The sequence below is a fragment of the Mesitornis unicolor genome, unplaced genomic scaffold (genome assembly GCF_000695765.1).
Source record: "Mesitornis unicolor isolate BGI_N332 unplaced genomic scaffold, ASM69576v1 scaffold33421, whole genome shotgun sequence".
NCBI classification, from domain to species: Eukaryota; Metazoa; Chordata; class Aves; order Mesitornithiformes; family Mesitornithidae; genus Mesitornis; species Mesitornis unicolor.
Window position 1 is genome coordinate 11489 of NW_010162333.1, and position 19561 is coordinate 31049.

Below are 19561 nucleotides of genomic sequence, written 5' to 3' on the forward strand. Positions count from 1 at the left end.
TTCCTCCTTGCAGCACCTCTGCTTCGTCAGACCAACAGTTGTCCCAGGGATTGACAGAAACTGCACCTATTCCAGGTGAAAGGGAGTCACCATGAAAATTTCCTATCAACAGATGTTCCCATCAAGAAAAAGACAAAGATGCCTTTTAAAGAAAGAACAGAGAGGTTGAATCCAGGCTGGAGCAGAGTTTGATGCTTCTTGGACAGGAAAAAGCTGGGGTTTTGCCCCCGGGGGCACAGGGAATGGGGGGCAGTGACTCAAATTGCAGCCATGCTCCACCACTCACTCCTGCTGTCTCCTGCCTGCAAGGAATGAGTCCAGATTGCTGCAGGCTGTCAGCCCATTTCTGACCACAGGGTAGCGGAAAGGAACCTCTGGTTTGCTCCTCAGGTCACAATGGAGCAATAAGAAATGTGTCTGAGTGACATATGTCACTGAGGACAGGGCATGACAGTTCCTATTTGTCTGTCATTAACCTACCCCTCATCTCCAGACTTACCACAGGAGTCTTCTCCATGACAGTGCCTGAAGATGCCTCAAGATCTGCCTCCTCCAGACCTCTGTGGTGCCTATCTCATAGAAAACCCCTCTCTCACATTTGCTTTCTTTCCCTGCTAAGCTCCAAAGCTGATGTCAGTGCTCTCTACCTCCCCAAAGGTACATTTCTGTGTGAGAATCCCCATGTTCTGAGCCAGATTAGCACAAACCCATCAGCTCTTCTGCTCAGGATCCCTTGTGGAGGGATAGGTCCAGTTAGAAAACAAAGCTTTTGCTTTTATATAAGTTTTAACCTGCCCATTTTGCAGCAAACTTTAGCTAAGTTTTCCTTTAGCTGCTTCTTCCACACTTCCCCCACTCTGGATACTACAGCCCTATTATCTACTTAATTCTCATTATTTTTGCTTACTCACTCCTCCTGTGCATTAGAGATGCCTCGCACACTTCCCCATTTCCTACACAGATTACAATACCCCAGGAAGCGGGATACTAGTGGCCATGGCAAGGACTGTAACAAGAGATGACTCTACAATGCCCACAGTGGAAAAATATTTTGAAGAAGTTGAGAAGGAAATAAGTAAGAATCTGCCTGCTGTGGGGAGTTCATTTAAAAACCTGGCATGTCCTTCATAGGTCTAGCAATTTCCAAGCTACCTGCCTCCATTAGTTAATTAAATTAACACTATTCTTAGTTGAAGAAGACTTGTAACAGCCTCCCCAGAAAAAGATGAAGAAGCAGGTGGTTGCTGGCCTTTGCATCCCTTGTTGTGTTGTTCCAAGAGGTGAAGAAGAATTCCTCTTTGTGAGTAGCTGGAAATCCACTACCACCCCAAGAAGTTGTTTCTTTTTGCAGTTTGAGAACTCTGGTATAATGACTTCATCCCAAGTTTTTCCAGTTTGAAGTTTTGATGCATCATATTTAAGTATCAACCTCCTGGTTTCACTGTTCTTGTCTCTTCGCCAGCCAGGGCTCAGGATTTCACGTGTCCTCTCTGGATGGGGAAACAGGCTCTGAGCAAAACCCGCTGTTTTTCTGCTTTTGGAGACAGCTGAGATGCACATGGACATGGAGAGACAGGGAGACCACATTTATCCATTGCTCATCACTTCATCTCCCCACAACCTAAACATGATACCAGTTACTCACAGTCCTATCTGCTCAGGCAGCCACTGGAGGAACTGGGCTCGAAGCAGGGCTGGACGGGTGAGTTTGGGAGCTTCCCTCGAGCAAGTGAAGCAGCTGCCAAGTCCCAGGCCCAGGGCTGCAGCCCTCGCTCCTCCTTCCCTTGCGAGTGGCAGGGTGGAAGGTCCCCGGGGGTCCCCAGGGTGCTCCCAGCCAGTTCTGTCCCCTAACCCCTGGGACACGGGGACTGCTGCAACCTGGGGAACCCTGCTTGGTGACACGCAGCTGCTGTGGGGTGTTGGCAGAGGAATAAAGAACCTAAGCTCACCCGAGTGCTATTGGTGGGAGGTTTGTGGGTTGGGCTGCATGGTCAGCCTGTGGACTGAGCTGTACAACTGCTTTTTGATTAACCCAGGGATAACGTCTGCCCAGTGCAACCCTGATTTTGCAGCAAAGGTCCCAGGTTTCTCCAGCTTTGGAGAGCAAAACTAACAGTGTGGTATAATCAGAGATGCACCAAAACCCGTAAGTTTGAGGGAATGTTAAAACATTAACATAGATTCTGTACTATTTTCTTAAACGTGTTGGTGTTTGAGCGTGCACCTCCAACTGCTCTGACGTGTGGACATAGAGGCAGGGGGGCTAAACTTGGGCTGGGAAATGGGGCTCTGCGTCTTCCCCAGACTGAAGCAAGCTGGGTGCTCCTTCATCATCTGCGTCCACATGAGGAAGAAACCTCCTGGCATTTTAGTGCCAGAACTGGACTCTCTGGAAACACATCCTCTCCTGCAATGTCTGCTTAAGACCAGATAGACCAGTCCTGAAAGATAACCCTGTGCAGGTGTGGCCAATTTTACATGTTCTGCATCTGTTAGTGCTGGTATAGACTTTATAGACTTATTTATAGATTCATATAAAGTGGTTTAATCATCTATCCCAGATCCTCTCGCAAATCGCCCACTGCCTTCTAAAGCTGGAACAGACCAAATAAAAAAAATGATGGAAGAAGAGTATTTATTAGCCTCATCTTCATATATGGAAAACTGAGATTAAATATTCTGTCCAAGGTTACCCACGCAGGCTGAGGTAGGAACCAAATCCAGACCTCCTGCATTCCCACACATCAGGTGACTTTATCCCAGCATGAACTTTCCTTTCCAGGGAATATTCTCAGCTCTACCAATATTGAGTCCCGTTGTTAACTCTCCTAAGGTTTTGTCTTTTATTTTGAAGACCTATTGTTCTCGTCTCTTCTCTGAAATCCTCACATGGATTGCTGCATGGCCTTCTTTCTAGCCTTCAGTAGATGGAAATAAACACGCTGTATATAAGACTGCCTGGAAATCTAGACTTTGAAAGGCTGTTTTATTTTAAAACAAGAAAAACATCCCCAAACTATGTTCCGCTGTGAGTGTGAGCCTAGCACTAGATTTTGGGGATTTTTAGTGAAGCCTTGCTCTTGCTACTTTTTCCCTCAAGTGCTAGCAGCTGATGTGATGGCATCAAACACTCCCTGGGAGAGCCAGTGGCACCGGAGGGAGGGCCAGGGCCACCCCAGCCATGCAGCGACAGACACAGTTACTTGTGCTGCCGTCACTGCTCAAGCAGATGATGTGGCATCAGTCACTTTAATTACTACTTATATTTGCTGAAGGTATGTGCTGCCAGTGTAGTGGAATCACACCTCATCAACAGCCATTTAGTAATCAACATGCCCTGGTGGCTCTTTCCTGTGAGAATTTGGTGTCTGCTTCAACACAATCTATAAAAGATAGCAGAGTCTATAAAGTCTAAAGCCTAATAAACACTGGCTACCTTTAGCTGTCCTTCAGGTTCTCCTCATCTCCAGGGTTTTGACCATGAGACAGAGAGGGCCAGCTAACAGCTATGGAAGAAGCACTGTAAATAAGCATCTTTCTCATAACCTCAGATAGCAGTAAAAGAACATCTAGTTATCATCATGCTAACAGGAGCAAAAGCGGAGCAGTGAAAAAGAGGGGTCCAAACAACTAGAGATTATTGCAAGACCCGCTTCTCAGCACTGATCCATTGCTCTACATGTAGTTTTGAGGTTTTTTTGACCAGACTCGGTCAAAGCGTTGTATTTACAGCTCCGGATGATATACAGAAAAACATCCTTTGCTGAACCTGACAGTCCTTACCTGTCTGTAGGCAGAGGCAGTCCCACCTGAAATACTTTATGCAGAAGTAAAATGTAAGCAAGAAATAGTGTCTACAGATACACCTAACTACTCTCCCTCTGTGAAGCCAAACAGGAGGCACTTTTCCAAAATGCAATCTCCAGCTGACCAGCTCCCACCTCTCCTATCACGCAGCACCACAAATGCTTTGGCGAGCACTGCAAGACTGATGGCTTAATGTCACCACAGGTTTAAAGTACAGTTATATAGGACAAATGACAAAACGATAGCCTTAATAGACTCCACCTCATGCACACCACCTTTATGTGCACACACACACACAAGTTATTCTGACCCAACATCTAAAGAAGTACACCTCTAACCGCTGTCGTCGGGTGCACATTTCCCAAGTTCTGAGCCAGCCTGCACAGCAGCTGCTGTGGACTTCTTAAGGCTACTTGGAAGCATTTGGGAACACAGCACGTTTAAAAGCGAGTGTTGTCTTGTGTTCTTACCAAAATTAGCTAGAATTGAGGCTATATAAAATATAGGTGAACTGCCAGGCTCATCTAGAGCCAATATTTAAATATTCCCTGCAATTAAACTGTGAATTTAAGCTTACTGTGGACTAGCACAAAGTAACACCAAGTTTTGTTACTTAGGTTGATTTATTTTTACTTTGTTGCAAAACTTTAGAATATGATCAGAATCTGACTAAGCTTGCAATTCCTTCACTAGAACTAAAGAAAATACAAAAATTACTGGAAAAAGTACAAATCTGTTTAGCTGTGTTCAGAGACACCATGTAAGAGTTACCCAGGCTATTTTCTTTCATCAAGAGTACCAGAAGCTTAAATAAACGGTGTTCCTAAATCCATTTACAACAGAGACAGGACTCCCATCCTTGGGGAGAATGTGAACCACAAGCCACAGAAAACTTCTGAACACAAGAGATCTCTGCCAACTGACCTCAGGTCAAATATTTAAAAAAAAAAAAATACATGGATGAGGAAACAGCTACAAATTCTCCTTCCCATTTCAAGACTGATGGTTTTAGAAATAGTCACCTAAGTGTAAGTTACTCATACATTACATACAAGTAAGTCCAATACAGTAAGAATTACCACTTTTCACCTGGTCTTCAAAGGGACCGTACTCCAGCAGGTACAAAACCAAAATTAAAAATACCTACAATTCTCCATTAACAGACTTTAGCATTTTGGTTTACAGAGAACATTTTTCCTAACACTTCCTAATTTGTCTAGATCACCAGAAAAATCAGAGTTGGAAGCTTAGTTGTTGAAGTTCAGTGTTTCAGGTCCTTTGCTTTTGTTTTACTAGGAGTTTTCAACTACAATTTATGGATAAAACATAATGGGTAAAAAGTATTGAGTAATAAACATCAAGTTAGAACTTGTTTTGTCCCCAGTTTCTCCTGGCTTATTGCATCGAGCCTTCAAGAGTTGGATGTGTTTGTTTCTTTCAATCACTTGTAAATAGTTCCTGGCACTGACACTGCAACAGTTAACAAAATTACATTTCACAGCCTTACCCCCTTAAAATGATGACAAACTCTTCTGGTGGCATTCCCTGACAAGCAGAATGGAATGCTTTTTCCATTCCTTTCCATGATTCTGTCCCATTCCTTTTGCTGTGCCAACACCGATGTTCAGTCAGCCACACGGTGAGTCATTTTGGAGGCTTAAACTTGCCAGAAACCTGAACAAAGTCAAGAGTGTTCCTCTCCTTAAACCTCCTCACCAGAACCACAGCAAGCGCCAAAGGTGGCCCAGGAGAAAGCTGGACGACCCACTCTGCTGAGCCATTGAAGGTAACAGCACGCAGATTCTCAGGGCAGGCTCCTGAGAAGGCAAACGCTCACGTTATTTATCCATATGGGAACATCAAGTCTTGTTCAACCTGTACTCCAAATTGCTATGAAGTGCACAACAGAAGACAAGAAACCACATCTCAGTGGAATTCACTTTTATTGAGGAGAAAAAAAGGTTGACACGCAGTTGTAGGTTTTTTCCATCCATACTTCCAAAACTCCAAAAAGGACTGGAAACAAAACTGGCTTAATCATTATTGCAATACCAAAAAGTTGGTGCTTTTTTGTGTTGTTTAAATAAACAGCAAATTATACAACTAATTGCTATGTTCAATAAATATTTTTTCTCCTGCACCGATTAAGGGGAAATGTCAACCAAGTACAATAAAAACCCCACGATTTTTACAGTTTTAACTTCATCCACTGTGTAGCGATCCAGAAACCTTATCTATAAAACACGGCCTTAAATTTTGAGTGTACAAGGGTCTATTTTCCCAGTCAAATACCAAATTTTGCTCTAATTCAAATAGTCTACACTCAAAGCAACTACCTGACAAAGAAATCCTCAGGTTTCATGACTATCTAAGAAAATTTGTCATTACAGAAAAGGCTCAAAGTCGTTACTTGTTTATCAAAGTAATAGGTAAACATTTTAACAGAAAGATTAACGAATTGCTTGGAAATGCAGGTTTATATTAAAGTATCTGAGTGTGCATATTACATATGACATGCAAGCTTTAAAAATATCAATGCTTTCTTCTGATTAGTCAGGAGTCCAATCGTTTTAAAAACAAAATAGGAACGGACTTCCAAAATGTATCAGCACTTTGTGTTCTCTATTTCATTTTACTTAAGATGTTTTACTACACAAAAACTACAACAATTACAATATTTAAGAGTATTACAATAAGGAGGGATGGAAAACAGGAATACTTCAACTGAAAATATGTATATTCTAAATGAACCAAAGATTTGTAAAAGAGCTGGATGGAGGACAAGGAAGGGAGGGATGGGAGGGAAAGCAGTAGGGAAGCTAAGATCTGAACTTTGTATTTAAAAATCACATCCTCAACTGTAACTCTTCTCATCTTCAGTAGCGCCCTGGAAAAAAAAAAACAAAAACAAAAACCCACAATTACTATAAACTCTACACATATCACCTTGGCTTTTATGTGCTCAGCGTTTTTGCTTTCACATTCAGAATTTCCATCAATCCATTAACACTGGTAACAAGAAGATTTAAGCCAGCCAGATTTCTATTTATCACTTGCATTTACTTACTTGGACTATAGGAACGGGATCTTGATCGTGATCGATATCGACTATAATAAGGTGATGGTGATCGTCTCCTTTAAAGGAAATTAAAAAAAAAAAGCAAACAACATCCATTATGAAAGAAGCCTTATTCACATCACTTCTACACAACAGAACCATTTCCTTAGCAGTGAAAGACTTGGTCTGCATGAATGATTTCAGCTTTATTTGGCTGTGGCTTACAGTTATTTAACAAATGCTTTTATATTTCTCTATTTGATGTGTTTAAAACTGTGAGATATTCCCAGACAGAATTTAACAAACTCTCAGTAGCCTTGCAAACACATGAAGTGCTTTTACAGATGCCTACAATTCTTGTTGAACAACATTCTCTGAAACTAGATAACTTTCCAGTGAGATGGTTATGAAATGTCAAGCATTAAAAATCTCATCTACAAATAACCCCTTTTTAAACAGCACTGTGTGTCAGCTGTCCCTGGTTCTATATACAGCATGGAAAAAGGAGTTCCCTTTCTAGCTGTCCACCAGATTCAGAGGGCATGTGCTCTACCTCCTTCAGGTAGCAGAATTAACCTCTTGCTCAACTGTTTACCATAAAACCGAATTACAACACTGAGGATTACGTCTACTTCAATCCCACAAAACCTAACGCAACGAGGCTCTAAGACATAGCAAGCACGTACGCAGAATCTTGCTACAAACCAAATAACACTTTTTTCACTTAACGTTTCAGTTTTTCCAACAAGCCCACTGTTCCTACAGCAATAAAATAAAAATTAGGTACCTGTATCTGTAGTCATATTCTTCGTATCTGTCATATCCTCTGTCATACCCCCTATCATAGTATGAGTCACGGCGACGACCTGCTCCTCCACCACCACCTCCTCCACTGCTGTTAGGGAAAAAGCGAAAAAAAAAGAATAATACTTTGGGTATCTACTCTTCATCTTGATTCAAATTATTTAAAAGCTTTTTTAAAGTGTTCTTGTGAATCAGGCACTTAAGACTACGCCATGAAACAATCTAACAATGAAACATTTAATGAAAAACACCCTCAAGAAAGGCCAGAAAACCCACCAAAGATTTGAGCCTAATTCCCATCAAAATGAAAGGCAAATGCCCACCTTGGTATTTCAGTAAGCTAAGGGTACATTAACTGACCACGCTGGATATGTATTTTTCAAAATAACTCCTTCAGTATTTTTTATAAGTAAAGATGCAATGAACTACAGTAGGATTTAATGGCATATGTGAACCGCAGTAATGCATTCTTTATATTAATAATTTTGTGGTAAAACACAATTGGCATAACTCTAAAATCTCAAAAAATATCTGTAGCTTTATTTCTTCAATCAGACTCCAAACATTCAGTTTAAATCCATTTTAGTCCCATTACAAGAAATAAGTGAACTCCTTACTGCGTTGGCCTGCCCATGTAGATGCCAGGGGTGGGTGTATGTGCTCTCTTGGTGATGGAGTAATCCACCCGAATCCTCCTGCCATCCAGCTCCATACCGTTTGCGTGCTCCATTGCCTGCAGAAGAGACAAGGAATAGGGACCTGAAACCTGCAACCTACTGGTAGCCTTCAGTTACCAGTAGGTTATGTACAAAACACACTCTTTTCCATCAGGAAAAACACACCCTGAACCGGTTTTTCTTTAGACTGGTTACTAGTGCCCCACTGTGGCGAATGGCTCATCTGTCCGCTGGCCCGCTTGCCAGCAGTGTTACAGGACTTGCACTGGGGGGCCCGAGTAACGTGACACGCAACCCCTTCTTTAAGAAAGCACAGTGCTAACCACCACCACAGTCACTTTCCCTAGACTCTGTCTTCTACCCACCAGAAAGGCAAACTGAAAGCCCAAAACAGCTTTTCCTGAACACTGCATCCTTCCTACCGCCGTCTCTGACCCAGAGGGGACGGGTAGATTCAAAAGCCGTGCAAAACAGTGGCTTCCTGTAGGGTGCATATGGCCGGATTACTGCTCGTCGGCTGCCATTTCATGCTCTCCCAGCCTCCTGCCATCTCCCTTACAAGGACTTGCTCCAGCAGAGCTTAGTAAAATGGCGGGTTAGCCTACATGGATACCTAATTACAACCTTCCTCCCCACTCTCTCGCACAATAGCAGCTCGCTAAGGCGATACGCGTAAGGGTCTGCACTGGAGACGCCCGTGCCTCCAGACGCGCCCGCAGCCCCTGCACACACTCGCTGGGTATTCCAGCCCCTGCTTCTCCACTCTGAGAGCTGATACAGTGGCCTTTCACAACCCCAGTATCACTAAAATAGTTTTTCAAAGGAGAACAGCGTACTTTTGAGACTTTATTCATGCAACAGTAACTTAAAAAAAAAACAACCCTCGGAAAAAAAAAATCCCCAGAACACACAAACAAAACATCACACCTACAACCTTAAGAATTTAACAATGCTGGACTTAAAAGGTACTCAGATTTGCAAAGCAATTTATTTTGTTGCTTTCATCAGCTGCTCTACAATCTCCGAAATATAGTACAGACCACTGAAGTCATGGCAATAAGCACAAAACTTAGCCCAATACACATTATTTTCATTTTTCATATGTGGGGAAGGGACATTGTCACAATCTTGAGTTAAAGAACACAAGCACTTTGCTATTATTTAACCATGAGGAACAATATACAACCTCGAAACATCAAGGTGCCTCTAAGCAGAGCATTTTTCTTCTTTAAAAAAAAAAAAGCAAACAACTATTTGGAAAGGTAACTTTTTACAGCTCTCTAATAAGATCCTTACTGAAGTAATGCAGGGGTTAGAGAGGAAACAAAAACGTGACACCCATATAATTTAACAGTGATGTCCCCAGACTGAAAGTGACTGATTATCCCTAACCTATTTAGCTACACTTTGTGTTTTAATAACGCTGTTTATGCCTGTGCTATGGCGCCACCTAGTGAGTGCTGTTCCCATGAAAATACAAAACTGTATCTGGCTAACTGCAAGGCAGAGCCAAAGGATATTTCAAGTCTTTCAACACACACTAAAGTATGTTCTGTGATGAAAACATGATCATTAGCTTTAATTTCCTTAACCTGGTTTCAGACAAGTTATACAACAGTATTTCTCCTGTACAAAGGCTGTTTAAAAACATATTTGTGATTCTAATTACTGATGTTTTTATGTTTTCTTTGAAGTTAAAACTAGTTCATAATCAAATTTTGGATGTTACAATTTTATTAGACTAGCATGTCATACTCAAAACAAATTTCAGCTTGCTTTTTTTGGGTATGGATGAATACTACATTAACACTTAAAAGTCAAAGGGGAAAAAAAAATGCACATTCCCTTTAACAATGCGGAAGATTCTCAAATACTGTGTAAAAGATAGAAGTGTATTTTCCAGACCACCAAATGAAACATTTGAAGAGAAAAGTCAAATTCTATTGGGGCTTAAGACACACAGTACCCTTTGAGGAGCCTTTAACTGTCAACAGCCTGGTTTTATTTCAACCTTGACTTTCTTTCAAATATCTCAATGTTGTTAAAAGATTTGCATGGCTTTGCAAGATTACAGTAAATAAGTAAGTAAACAGTATTCATCTAAACACATGCTATTAGTTTTGGTTGCAAATTCTATGGAAAAATTGACTTTGTAGGCCAGAATACACACCTATATGTTTATAGTCAGCAAACAAAGATTGAGGATTGGGAATGGCATAGGTAATAATTCAATCTTAGATTACAGTTTTAAGCCTACAGCAGTTGACCTATGAAAACAAAACTCTTTGAAATTATTACCTGTAAGGTGTTACTTTGACAAAATGAGGAGTTCCCAAACTACAGGATCATGGCCTCCAGTGGCTCAAAACAGTTAAAAAAGCATTCATTTTAACAGATTTCAACTTCACTTGACATTTACTACAGTACGTAGCGTTCTCTACATGTCTTAGTATTTAGGCAGAGAAAAACAAGTTTGGAAACACTGAACTCATAATTATAAGCATAAACATTCACAGCTGGCTGGTGTTAGTTCAGCAATTAAGAATTCACTGAAAGAAACGAAATAATCTTTCATTCTGGATAACACCGCAAAGGGCAGCTTGGACAAGGAAAAAACGTGGGAAATTTCTGCGACCTGCACTGTGGTCACTGGGCAAAGACTGTGGGGAGGCAGTGGGGAGAGAACTTGACTTGGCAAAGCTGATGTCAGTCACTACATTTCTACTACAAAGCTCAAAACACCATTTGTACTGTACAAATGATCACCAAGCCTTCATTTCAGCTGTGTCCAACTGCTCTGAATTACTTCAATAACGCGACCACTGTGAAGTCAGTGACATAGAGACTGAAAAACCTTGAAGTCAATCAAACATGAGCAATTTAGGTTGGGATTCACTCTGAAAATATATTTTCATGACTGAAAAATAATTATGTAAGATATTGCCTCTTTTTGTTCATGATTTTGAGATTTCTTGTTTGTTTTTAACCTGAAGTCCTTCCCATATTGTATTTAATGCCATCAATAAAAACAATCTCTACTGTATCATGGGTACAGCATAGGATGAACAGACGTAACAGATTAGCTTTTTTCCCTCCTCAGTATAGTTCAGGTTTGGATTTAATGAGGACACCTGAAAGGACATTCTGAAAAAACCCAACCAACAACCTGATGGGATGAAAGTGGAAATTGAGAAACCTGGCTTTTTACACTTCCTGCAGTCTGCCAAACTGAATTCAAGTGCCCATTGCACCTCTGAACAAAAGTCAATTTATATTCGCTAGTCTGAGGTTTTGTTTTTAAAAAATATTATTAAAATCTTGTCAATGATTATTTTTTTAATGTAACTGACCTTAAACATCTATTAATTCAATATATTTCAAAGTCTCCAGAAGTCTGTAACTTGGAATTCCAAAAGCTTGAGACCTTCTTGTATTCTTTTCTGGTGTATCAAGGGTCTCTTGATACCACAAACAATACTTAAATAATTTCTACAACAAGCTATAGGAGATGTTTTGGTCAATAATGGTGCTTCTAAGCTGGCCTGCTTGCACTGCAGATTAAATGCCTTGCAAATGAAAATAAAAACCCCTGTTATTATTCCAGTCTTTGGCAATCAAATTATGTTAACAGCTCAGTTTGTCTGTATAAAGTTTGTCTTGATTGCTAGTGAACACTACTTCAGAAAATGGTTCTGAAAGATGCTCAAAACTATAAGAAGCATATAACTAGAAAACAGAAAATCCCGTATTGCCAACAGCTGCTGTAGCTCATGTGTCTCAGATGAGTTCTTGCTGCAGACATATAGTACATTCACAGTAGCCTCAGTTTAAGCAGCAACTGGTACTTCATACTCTGCATTACTGAAAAACTGGATAGTGGAATCTCTGGTCACTGCAGTAAGAATCACCTCCCTAGAACAGTCAGCACTTTTTACTCTTAATCCTCTCAGTTTATTGTTAACCCTGAGATAATCAATCCCCCTCATCCTAGTACACCAAAGTTTGTGTTCCTCTAAATAAAGGAAGAAAATCCTAATGTGATGGACAGGTGACTATCGTCTATAATTTAGGGAAAATACTGCAAGCCTGCAATATTACAATACTGGCTCAAATGTCAGTGTTGCAAATACTGAGAACTATACAAGAAAGAATGCCAGTCTTGAGAAATTAGATTCTGATCTTTGCATAATATTGCACATGTGGTTCTGAAGTCTTAGCACACGAGTGGTCAACATAACACACTGCAACACCCAAGGTAAAAAAGCAATACCAAATATTACTTAGATTTTTTTTTTAAAGAAAAAACTGCATAACTACAAAAACCACTACAGCCATAAGAAAGAACACTCTTCTAGAAAAAGGCAGATAATAACATAAGCTTTTGAAATAGGCTCTGAGCAAGCACACTGAAAAGAACATCAGCAAGGCAAAACCTCAGCATTTCTGGACAAACAGCCATCAATCCTCAACGTTTATTGTATGCTCTCATGTTGTGAACTAAGGACAAAGTCCATGAGCATCTTCAATATGGGTCAGAACAAAACAAGCTAAATCAAGTACTACCTTGCAAATGCTAGACCACTGCAATAAAAGGTATTTGATAGAAAAGGAACCTTCTGTCAGACCATAAAATTTCATCTCAAGCTCAATATTTTCAAACAGAGTAGAAGAGATTCCACAAGAAATCTCCTTTACAATGAATATATGCATCCAACATTTCTTCCCCAGTCCTGTAAAGGTGGGATGACTGAAGCTACTGTGATGCTCTGACAGCTGCTCGACCTAGTAGTTATCAAAAGCTAAATCTCTGCTCTTCTTTGTAGTCAAGATGATCTTAAACAGCTAATGACAAGGCTGCTATGGTGTCACAATCAAGTTCTGGAAGATTGGAATGGCTTAAGTGGAAAAAACCAAACCAAACAACTTTGCTTATGCCCCTTTGATGTTTTTTAAGACACTGCAGATTATAACCTTTAAGAAATGTTATTTTACACTGCCAATGGATTTCCACAATACTGAGCCAGTTGACAATACATATGCCTTTAACACCATATGTAACTAGAAACATCGCATGGCTTGATTTCAGAATCTCAACACACAGCAACATTTTAACCAGCTCAATAACTGATCCAATTTGTAAGAGTGATTTCAGCTGCAACAGAATCTACACAATACTGATACTGACCTATCTTAAACCAAGTTATGCAAGTTTAAACATAACTGCTCACAATTCACTTGGTGTCGAGTTTTAATATTACCAGTGTTTGAGAGCATGTCAGCTGAGAGGTTTCCCCATGTTACCTCTCTTAGAAGGACAATAGCGAAGATGATAGGAAATCCTCATTTTCCCGTAGAGTTCTACACAATCTGGAATTTTGTCCAACATCTCATCTAGAGCTTTATATTCTCTTTATTCGGATGTCTAGGTTGTTGGAGGTTTTGGGCTTCTGTTTGTTTTCTCGGGGTTTGTTTTGTTATGTTTGTAAGAGGAAAAGGTATTTACTCAGAACAAAAGTAATTCAATTGTAATGGAATTTATGCATACTCCATTTTTCAGATTTGATCTATCTTCCACACACAGAATTACTTCATGTCCTTCAGTGTTCTGCTACAGGATCTGTCAGTTTCACACCTATAGCTATACCCCTTTTTCTACACTAGCTGCCACTTACTGCCATCTTCAAATCTGTCCTCAATGCCCATGAAGTAAGTCAAATAGACAAGATTGTCTCCTGCCCTCTCTGCCAAAGTATTCCAGTTATGTAAATTCCAAGTGTTGGGAGGTTTTGCATCATTTCCTCCTCTTTATGCACCAGCCCCCTGGGCAGAAAAAAAATGGGTTTAAATTGCATTCCCAATTACTTCAGTTCCTGTTTAAGGAGCTCATCTTTATTTCTGTATTTCTGTCTAAAAGTAGTATGCTTTTCATTCTTCTTTGAATTCCAGTTTTGCCGTATCTGCCAAAACAGCTTTACACTAAACAAATTACTTCATGCTATTTACACGGAACATTTTAAGAAGTTCATGGTGTCATGCATGACCATTGCCCCTGGCAACTAGGAGAAAACCCTATTGCTAAAGACATATGAAGCTGTAAAATAGACAAGACTAGCATACAAATGTGGCATGAAATACTATGCAAGTATTTTGGATGTTAAATGTTCTACAAAACAGTCACACTATCAAAATACCATTGAACTCAGAATGCAAAGAAATACAATTCTAAAAGATAGAAGAGAACAGGCCACTAAAGATGCACTAGAGATACAGAGCTATCCACCCCATTAACTCCTCCCTCAACCTGTCCAAGCTATAGTGGGAAAATATAGAAGGGACACTATAGGAAGTTTTCTGTTCTTTTACTTACCCCTATAACCTGCAACCACCACACATACATACATCCATGAATCCTACTCTTTCAACAAACTGATCCTCTGTTGGATCATAACAGAGATCAGTCAAAGATCAGAATGGAGTTTAGCTCAACCAAGTCATCCACAAACCTTTTTTCCATTCATTAAAGTATCAAGTAACACCAGTTTTCATGTTTCAGCTACTGATAATAGTTTCCACAGCTGTGACTCTCTTCCTTCACTGTTAAGTGAGAAGAGTCATATCCAAGCATTATGAATATACTTATCAAATGTAAACAGAATCAAGCAGCAAATGTGAAAAATCTGCCCAAGACTATTAATAAGTAAACATGATGCCTGAAGTTTGTGACTTGGTTTACCCAAGAGATAATCCCACAGTGAAGGCTTAAAGGAAAAAAAAACTTTGGAAAAAAGGATGTGTCTTTACTTTTAATTGCAATTTCATCTACATATTTCAGTAAAGGCAGTAAAGCTCACATTATCCTTACACAAGTAAAGAAAGTAATGCTTATGGTGGTGAACCATAATACAGGCTGCTGTTCATATTCTTCCATTCCTTCCTTACAGAGCAATTACACTAATGACAACTCAGCCTAGCTGTAAACAGCTACCCATAAAACTAGCAAAGTTACCGTCCAACCCACAAATAAAGACAAACTCCACCATTTTTCAAATTCACAATGACATGGTTTTAGAGAAGAAAACAGAAAGTAAAGAGAATCTTCAGAATTTTGACAGATACAGAAAACTGCTTTGAAAAGTAAACTTTCAAAATATTACAAAAAAATTAGGAGGCTTCCATGTCTGCCTAAAGATTTACTTTCATTTTGAAGTAATAGACTAAAATCAAAGCACAATGCTCATTAGTGATTCAATGCAGACAGCTCATGCTCAAAATTTGCCCAAGCATCTGAACATTGAACTAAAATGCTTAATCTGTTAAAAAGTGCCATGTTTTTTGAACAAAACACTTTAAATTACTCACTGTGAGAACCTGCTAGTGAATACACTAAAAAACATTTTTTTACAGATATTAAGAAAATGCACAAAGAGCACACCTGTTAAAAGTAGTAAAGCATGAATTTACCTCTTTAGAATCATCAATTCTCTCAAAATAAACGAAAGCAAATCCTCTTGATCGTCCAGTTCGCTGATCATAAACCACATTGACACCAGTCAAAGGTCCATAGCGGGAAAAGACTTCACGTAAATCTCTCTCAGTAGTATACAAACTGAGACCAAACACTCCAAGACATGTATTAGGATCTGGATTAGCCTGGTAAGACAAATGTTCAACTCCAATTAAAAAACAAGTTATACATTCTCAAATAAAAATTTCTCAATTATTAAAAATCTTTAATCTGAAGAAAACTACACATGGTTTATTGAAAAGTTTAACACTTCAACATTTATCATTCCAATTGTAAGATATTTTCAAGAAGCAACTACTTCAATGAACTTTTTTATTTTAGAAAAAAAAGAAAGCTGAACTTTTCATGCTGGTGAAAAAAACCTGTTGATAAAAATTAAGCAATGTGATTACAGAAAAACTATAGAATAACAGGAACCTACTCTATTAGTATTTTACACTCGAATCACCAACAAGCTGCAGAGGTGACACACAAATCTGTGCGAAGAACAGGTCAGCCAGCCTGAGCCCCCACCTCCAGCCTTTCTGCACAGTCATCATTGGTACTCAAGAGTGCACACTGCCTCCAGTTGCACACACTAAATGCATCCAAGTTCCTCATCACAGACAGCTGAACTATAGATTCTACTCAAACTTCCTCCTCCTTCAACATTTCCTATATAACTATACTGAAAGTCAGTATTTACATCTGAAAGTTTCTCCCTGTCCACTTGTAAACTGGATGAAAATCACCAGGTTCCTTCATCTAGATAGCAACAAGTGCTGAAGGCCAGAGTTCTGTTAAACTAATCCAAAAGCATGCACACTTTTCTAGAGCAAGACTCTTGACTCTTTAGCACTACATGGGATACAGATCTACTTAAAACATTTCAATTCAACCAAAGCAAGTAAAATATGAAACTGTACAAGGTACAACCCTTGAAAATGCTATTGGGTTCAAACATTCTCTACATGCCAGAGACTTCATCTAATGCCAATTCCACTGCAGAATTATTTTTATCAAAATTAACATTTTTTCAGTTAAGCTTCTGGCACCTGTTATACTAGATGCAGCAATTTAAAACAGCAGCAACAGGAATAGGGATTTAACGTTTCTGCTGAAAAAATAACTGAAAGTTGACACAGTTTAAATTTGTATTTCAGTTCCAGATTTTCAAAGCCACTGATGCACAGTAATTTATGATTCAGAGCTAGCCTTTCAGTGCAATTCAAAGAAAGAACAGGTTTAGATCTTGTCGTGTTCTCTTCAGAGCTCTTGTTCAGGAATGCATTGTGAAAATAAGATGCCCAAACTACTCATATATTTGAAGTTTCTTTCCATTTGTCAAAGTTCAAACTTTTGTTTTAAGACACAAATCTTCTATGGTTCCTTGTTATAGCTGAAGAGCACAACAAAACCTGGTAGTTTGCCATTTGAAAGTTTAAATTACACAGGCTTAGGTTTCTTTTTTACTCTGTATTTTAATCTATCCGATAATTCAGTGGCATTAACAGTTATGCTCTTTTTACTACTGAAACTCTTGTGAGTCCAGTGAAGTCTGTCTTTTAAATAATTGTTTAGACAAGTCCCTCCACACAGTACATATCAGTCCTTTTTTTTATATATATCTCCCTTACACTTAAACCCTGTTACCTTCCCTGAGACAAGAGAGGGATCACAAATTAGCCTGCACACAAGTGACAGGACATCAACACTGCAAGGACTAAACTGACTGTGGAGGACTAAAAGACAGCTTTCATATTAGGTTTTTGTACTGCCTCCTATCAACATAGTGTGCAAGCTCTCTCTACAAGACCAGAAGCAGCAAAATTGCTACCAACTTTCCTAGTGTCTTTAGGACCTCGCTATTTAGGGAATTCAAATCTGGTTGATTTGAGTCTTGTTTTGACACTGTTAGAACTACTCCTCAGAATTAAAATGAAATTCACTGTGAAAACAAGTTTTGTGTTTCACGGAGTCATTTCCAAGGCAAAAAGATTTATTCAGAGAGCAAAATATTCCACTACCTCCTGAAGTACCAAGGTGGATTTGTTCATCTTTCACCAGGAAATCCACTAACCCTTTTTAAAGTTCAACTATTCCTGCCAATTTTTCAAGACATATTTACTAGATTCATATTTACTACATCATGATTACACACTGGCAACAATCCACAAAAAATGTAACTATGGAACGCTGCTTCACAACAGCTTAAGCCTCTGCATACTAGCACTGCTGCAGTCTTGCTCTTGTCCACACACTCACATTGGTATTATCTGGCCCTGGTGAAGCCTGCAAAAAAATATACTCTTTTTGACAGGATTAGTAAAAAATTTGGAGAAACTAAACAAGATTAAAACTAAAAGGATCAGAAAAGTATCACAGCCCTCATCAAGGAAGTGACAGATCTGTGTGTAACAGCACTCATTTAGATCAGTCTGAAGAGATGTGGAACCAGAAGCTAAGGCACTGAAACAGATTATTAGGAAGGGCATTGGGAGAAATCTCTCAGAATGACACAAGATTAGTATCTTAGATCTTGGTTGGTGTATCTATACTTCCTCCTGTCCATACAGGGATGTTTCTCATTTACATTTGGAGAGGCTTACTGATCCTTTTCATAACTGTAATTTTTTTTTTAGTCTATTAATATTAATACATTTAGCTAGTAATACGTGGGCTTATTTCTTCAAGTTAAACCAGATTAATTACTCGGAGCTATAAAACCACAACCATACTATGCTGTGTTACAAGCAAATAAACATCTGAGAATTTTATTTTATGGCTCTTCTAGGCAATCTTATCAGTACTGCTGTTCTCCTTGCAATTCCTGTAACAAGACAGCAAGTCAAATTCAGCGTGCAGGTAACCTGGACTACACTGATGTAAGCAGCAATTGTTTTGTTGCTACTCAGCCTTGATGAACATGACATACTCTGCTGCCAGTGTGCCTTCTCCTGTTGGACATTGGAGAATGACTACGGCTCCTTCGACGACGGTATTCTGGCGTGTATGATCTGCTTCGAGAACGTCTCCTATGGGAATGAGAATGGGAATGGGACCTGGAACGAGTGTAACGTCTGTGCGAATGTCTTCTGGACCTGGATCTTCAACAAAGAGAAAGCTTTTAGTTAGGTTATATGCACCATAATGTATTGAATCGTAGCCTTACATTTCCTAGAGAAAAGTGGTTTTTTAAGAGGCTCTCTACAATTAAAATAGTTTATTCTACTTTGCACATTTAACGATCATGTGGATCTCTAATAACCTGCTTGGTAGCATGATTTCTAATTTCTGACTAAACACTGCAAGAAAAGAAGCTATAACATTAGGGTGAACATAGGGAATTCAGAGCACTGTAAGTATTTTTCGGCTGCTCTGGAATAAAGTGTATAAATAGGAAAGATGAATTACTGATCTCTCTCAAGAACTGAGGAGGAACAACATAATATACTATCTAATTCCTCTTCCTCCTCCAGAGCCACAGATGCTGTTTCTCTCTCCATTAATCAAAGCAGGATTCAGTAGCTCTCTCATTTTGACCAGTATGATCACAGAATCACAGAACGTTAGGGATTGGAAGGGACCTCAAAAGATCATCCAGTCCAATCCCCCTGCCAGAGCAGGAACACCTAGATGACGTTACACAGGAAGTTGTCCAGGCGGGTTTTGAATCTCTCCACAGAGGGAGACTCCACAACCTCTCTGGGC

At 39.5% G+C, this 19561-nt stretch overlaps 1 protein-coding gene across 1 annotated transcript; it reads right to left on the bottom strand.

Moving 5' to 3' along the window:
• Positions 1-5735: 5735 nt before the first annotated feature.
• TRA2A (transformer 2 alpha homolog (Drosophila)) lies at positions 5736-18956 on the bottom strand. The gene is made up of 6 exons (XM_010193592.1): positions 18786-18956; positions 15808-15996; positions 8287-8402; positions 7653-7760; positions 6875-6942; positions 5736-6694 (listed from the first exon to the last, which is right to left on the bottom strand). The coding sequence occupies exons 1-6, from the start codon at positions 18816-18818 to the stop codon at positions 6684-6686; spliced, it is 525 nt and encodes a 174-aa protein (XP_010191894.1). The 5' UTR covers positions 18819-18956; the 3' UTR covers positions 5736-6683.
• Between the last annotated feature and the right edge of the window lie 605 nt (positions 18957-19561).

Excerpts from the sequence above, each read along its gene's own strand:
- TRA2A (XM_010193592.1), bottom strand. The coding sequence starts at position 18,818 with ATGTCCAACAGGAGAAGGCACACTGGCAGCAGA. Across the intron at positions 15,997-18,785 it reads GAAGGCACACTGGCAGCAGA|GCTAATCCAGATCCTAATAC; the intron begins GTATGTCATGTT and ends TTGTCTTACCAG. Across the intron at positions 6,943-7,652 it reads GAATATGACTACAGATACAG|GAGACGATCACCATCACCTT; the intron begins GTACCTAATTTT and ends TTTCCTTTAAAG.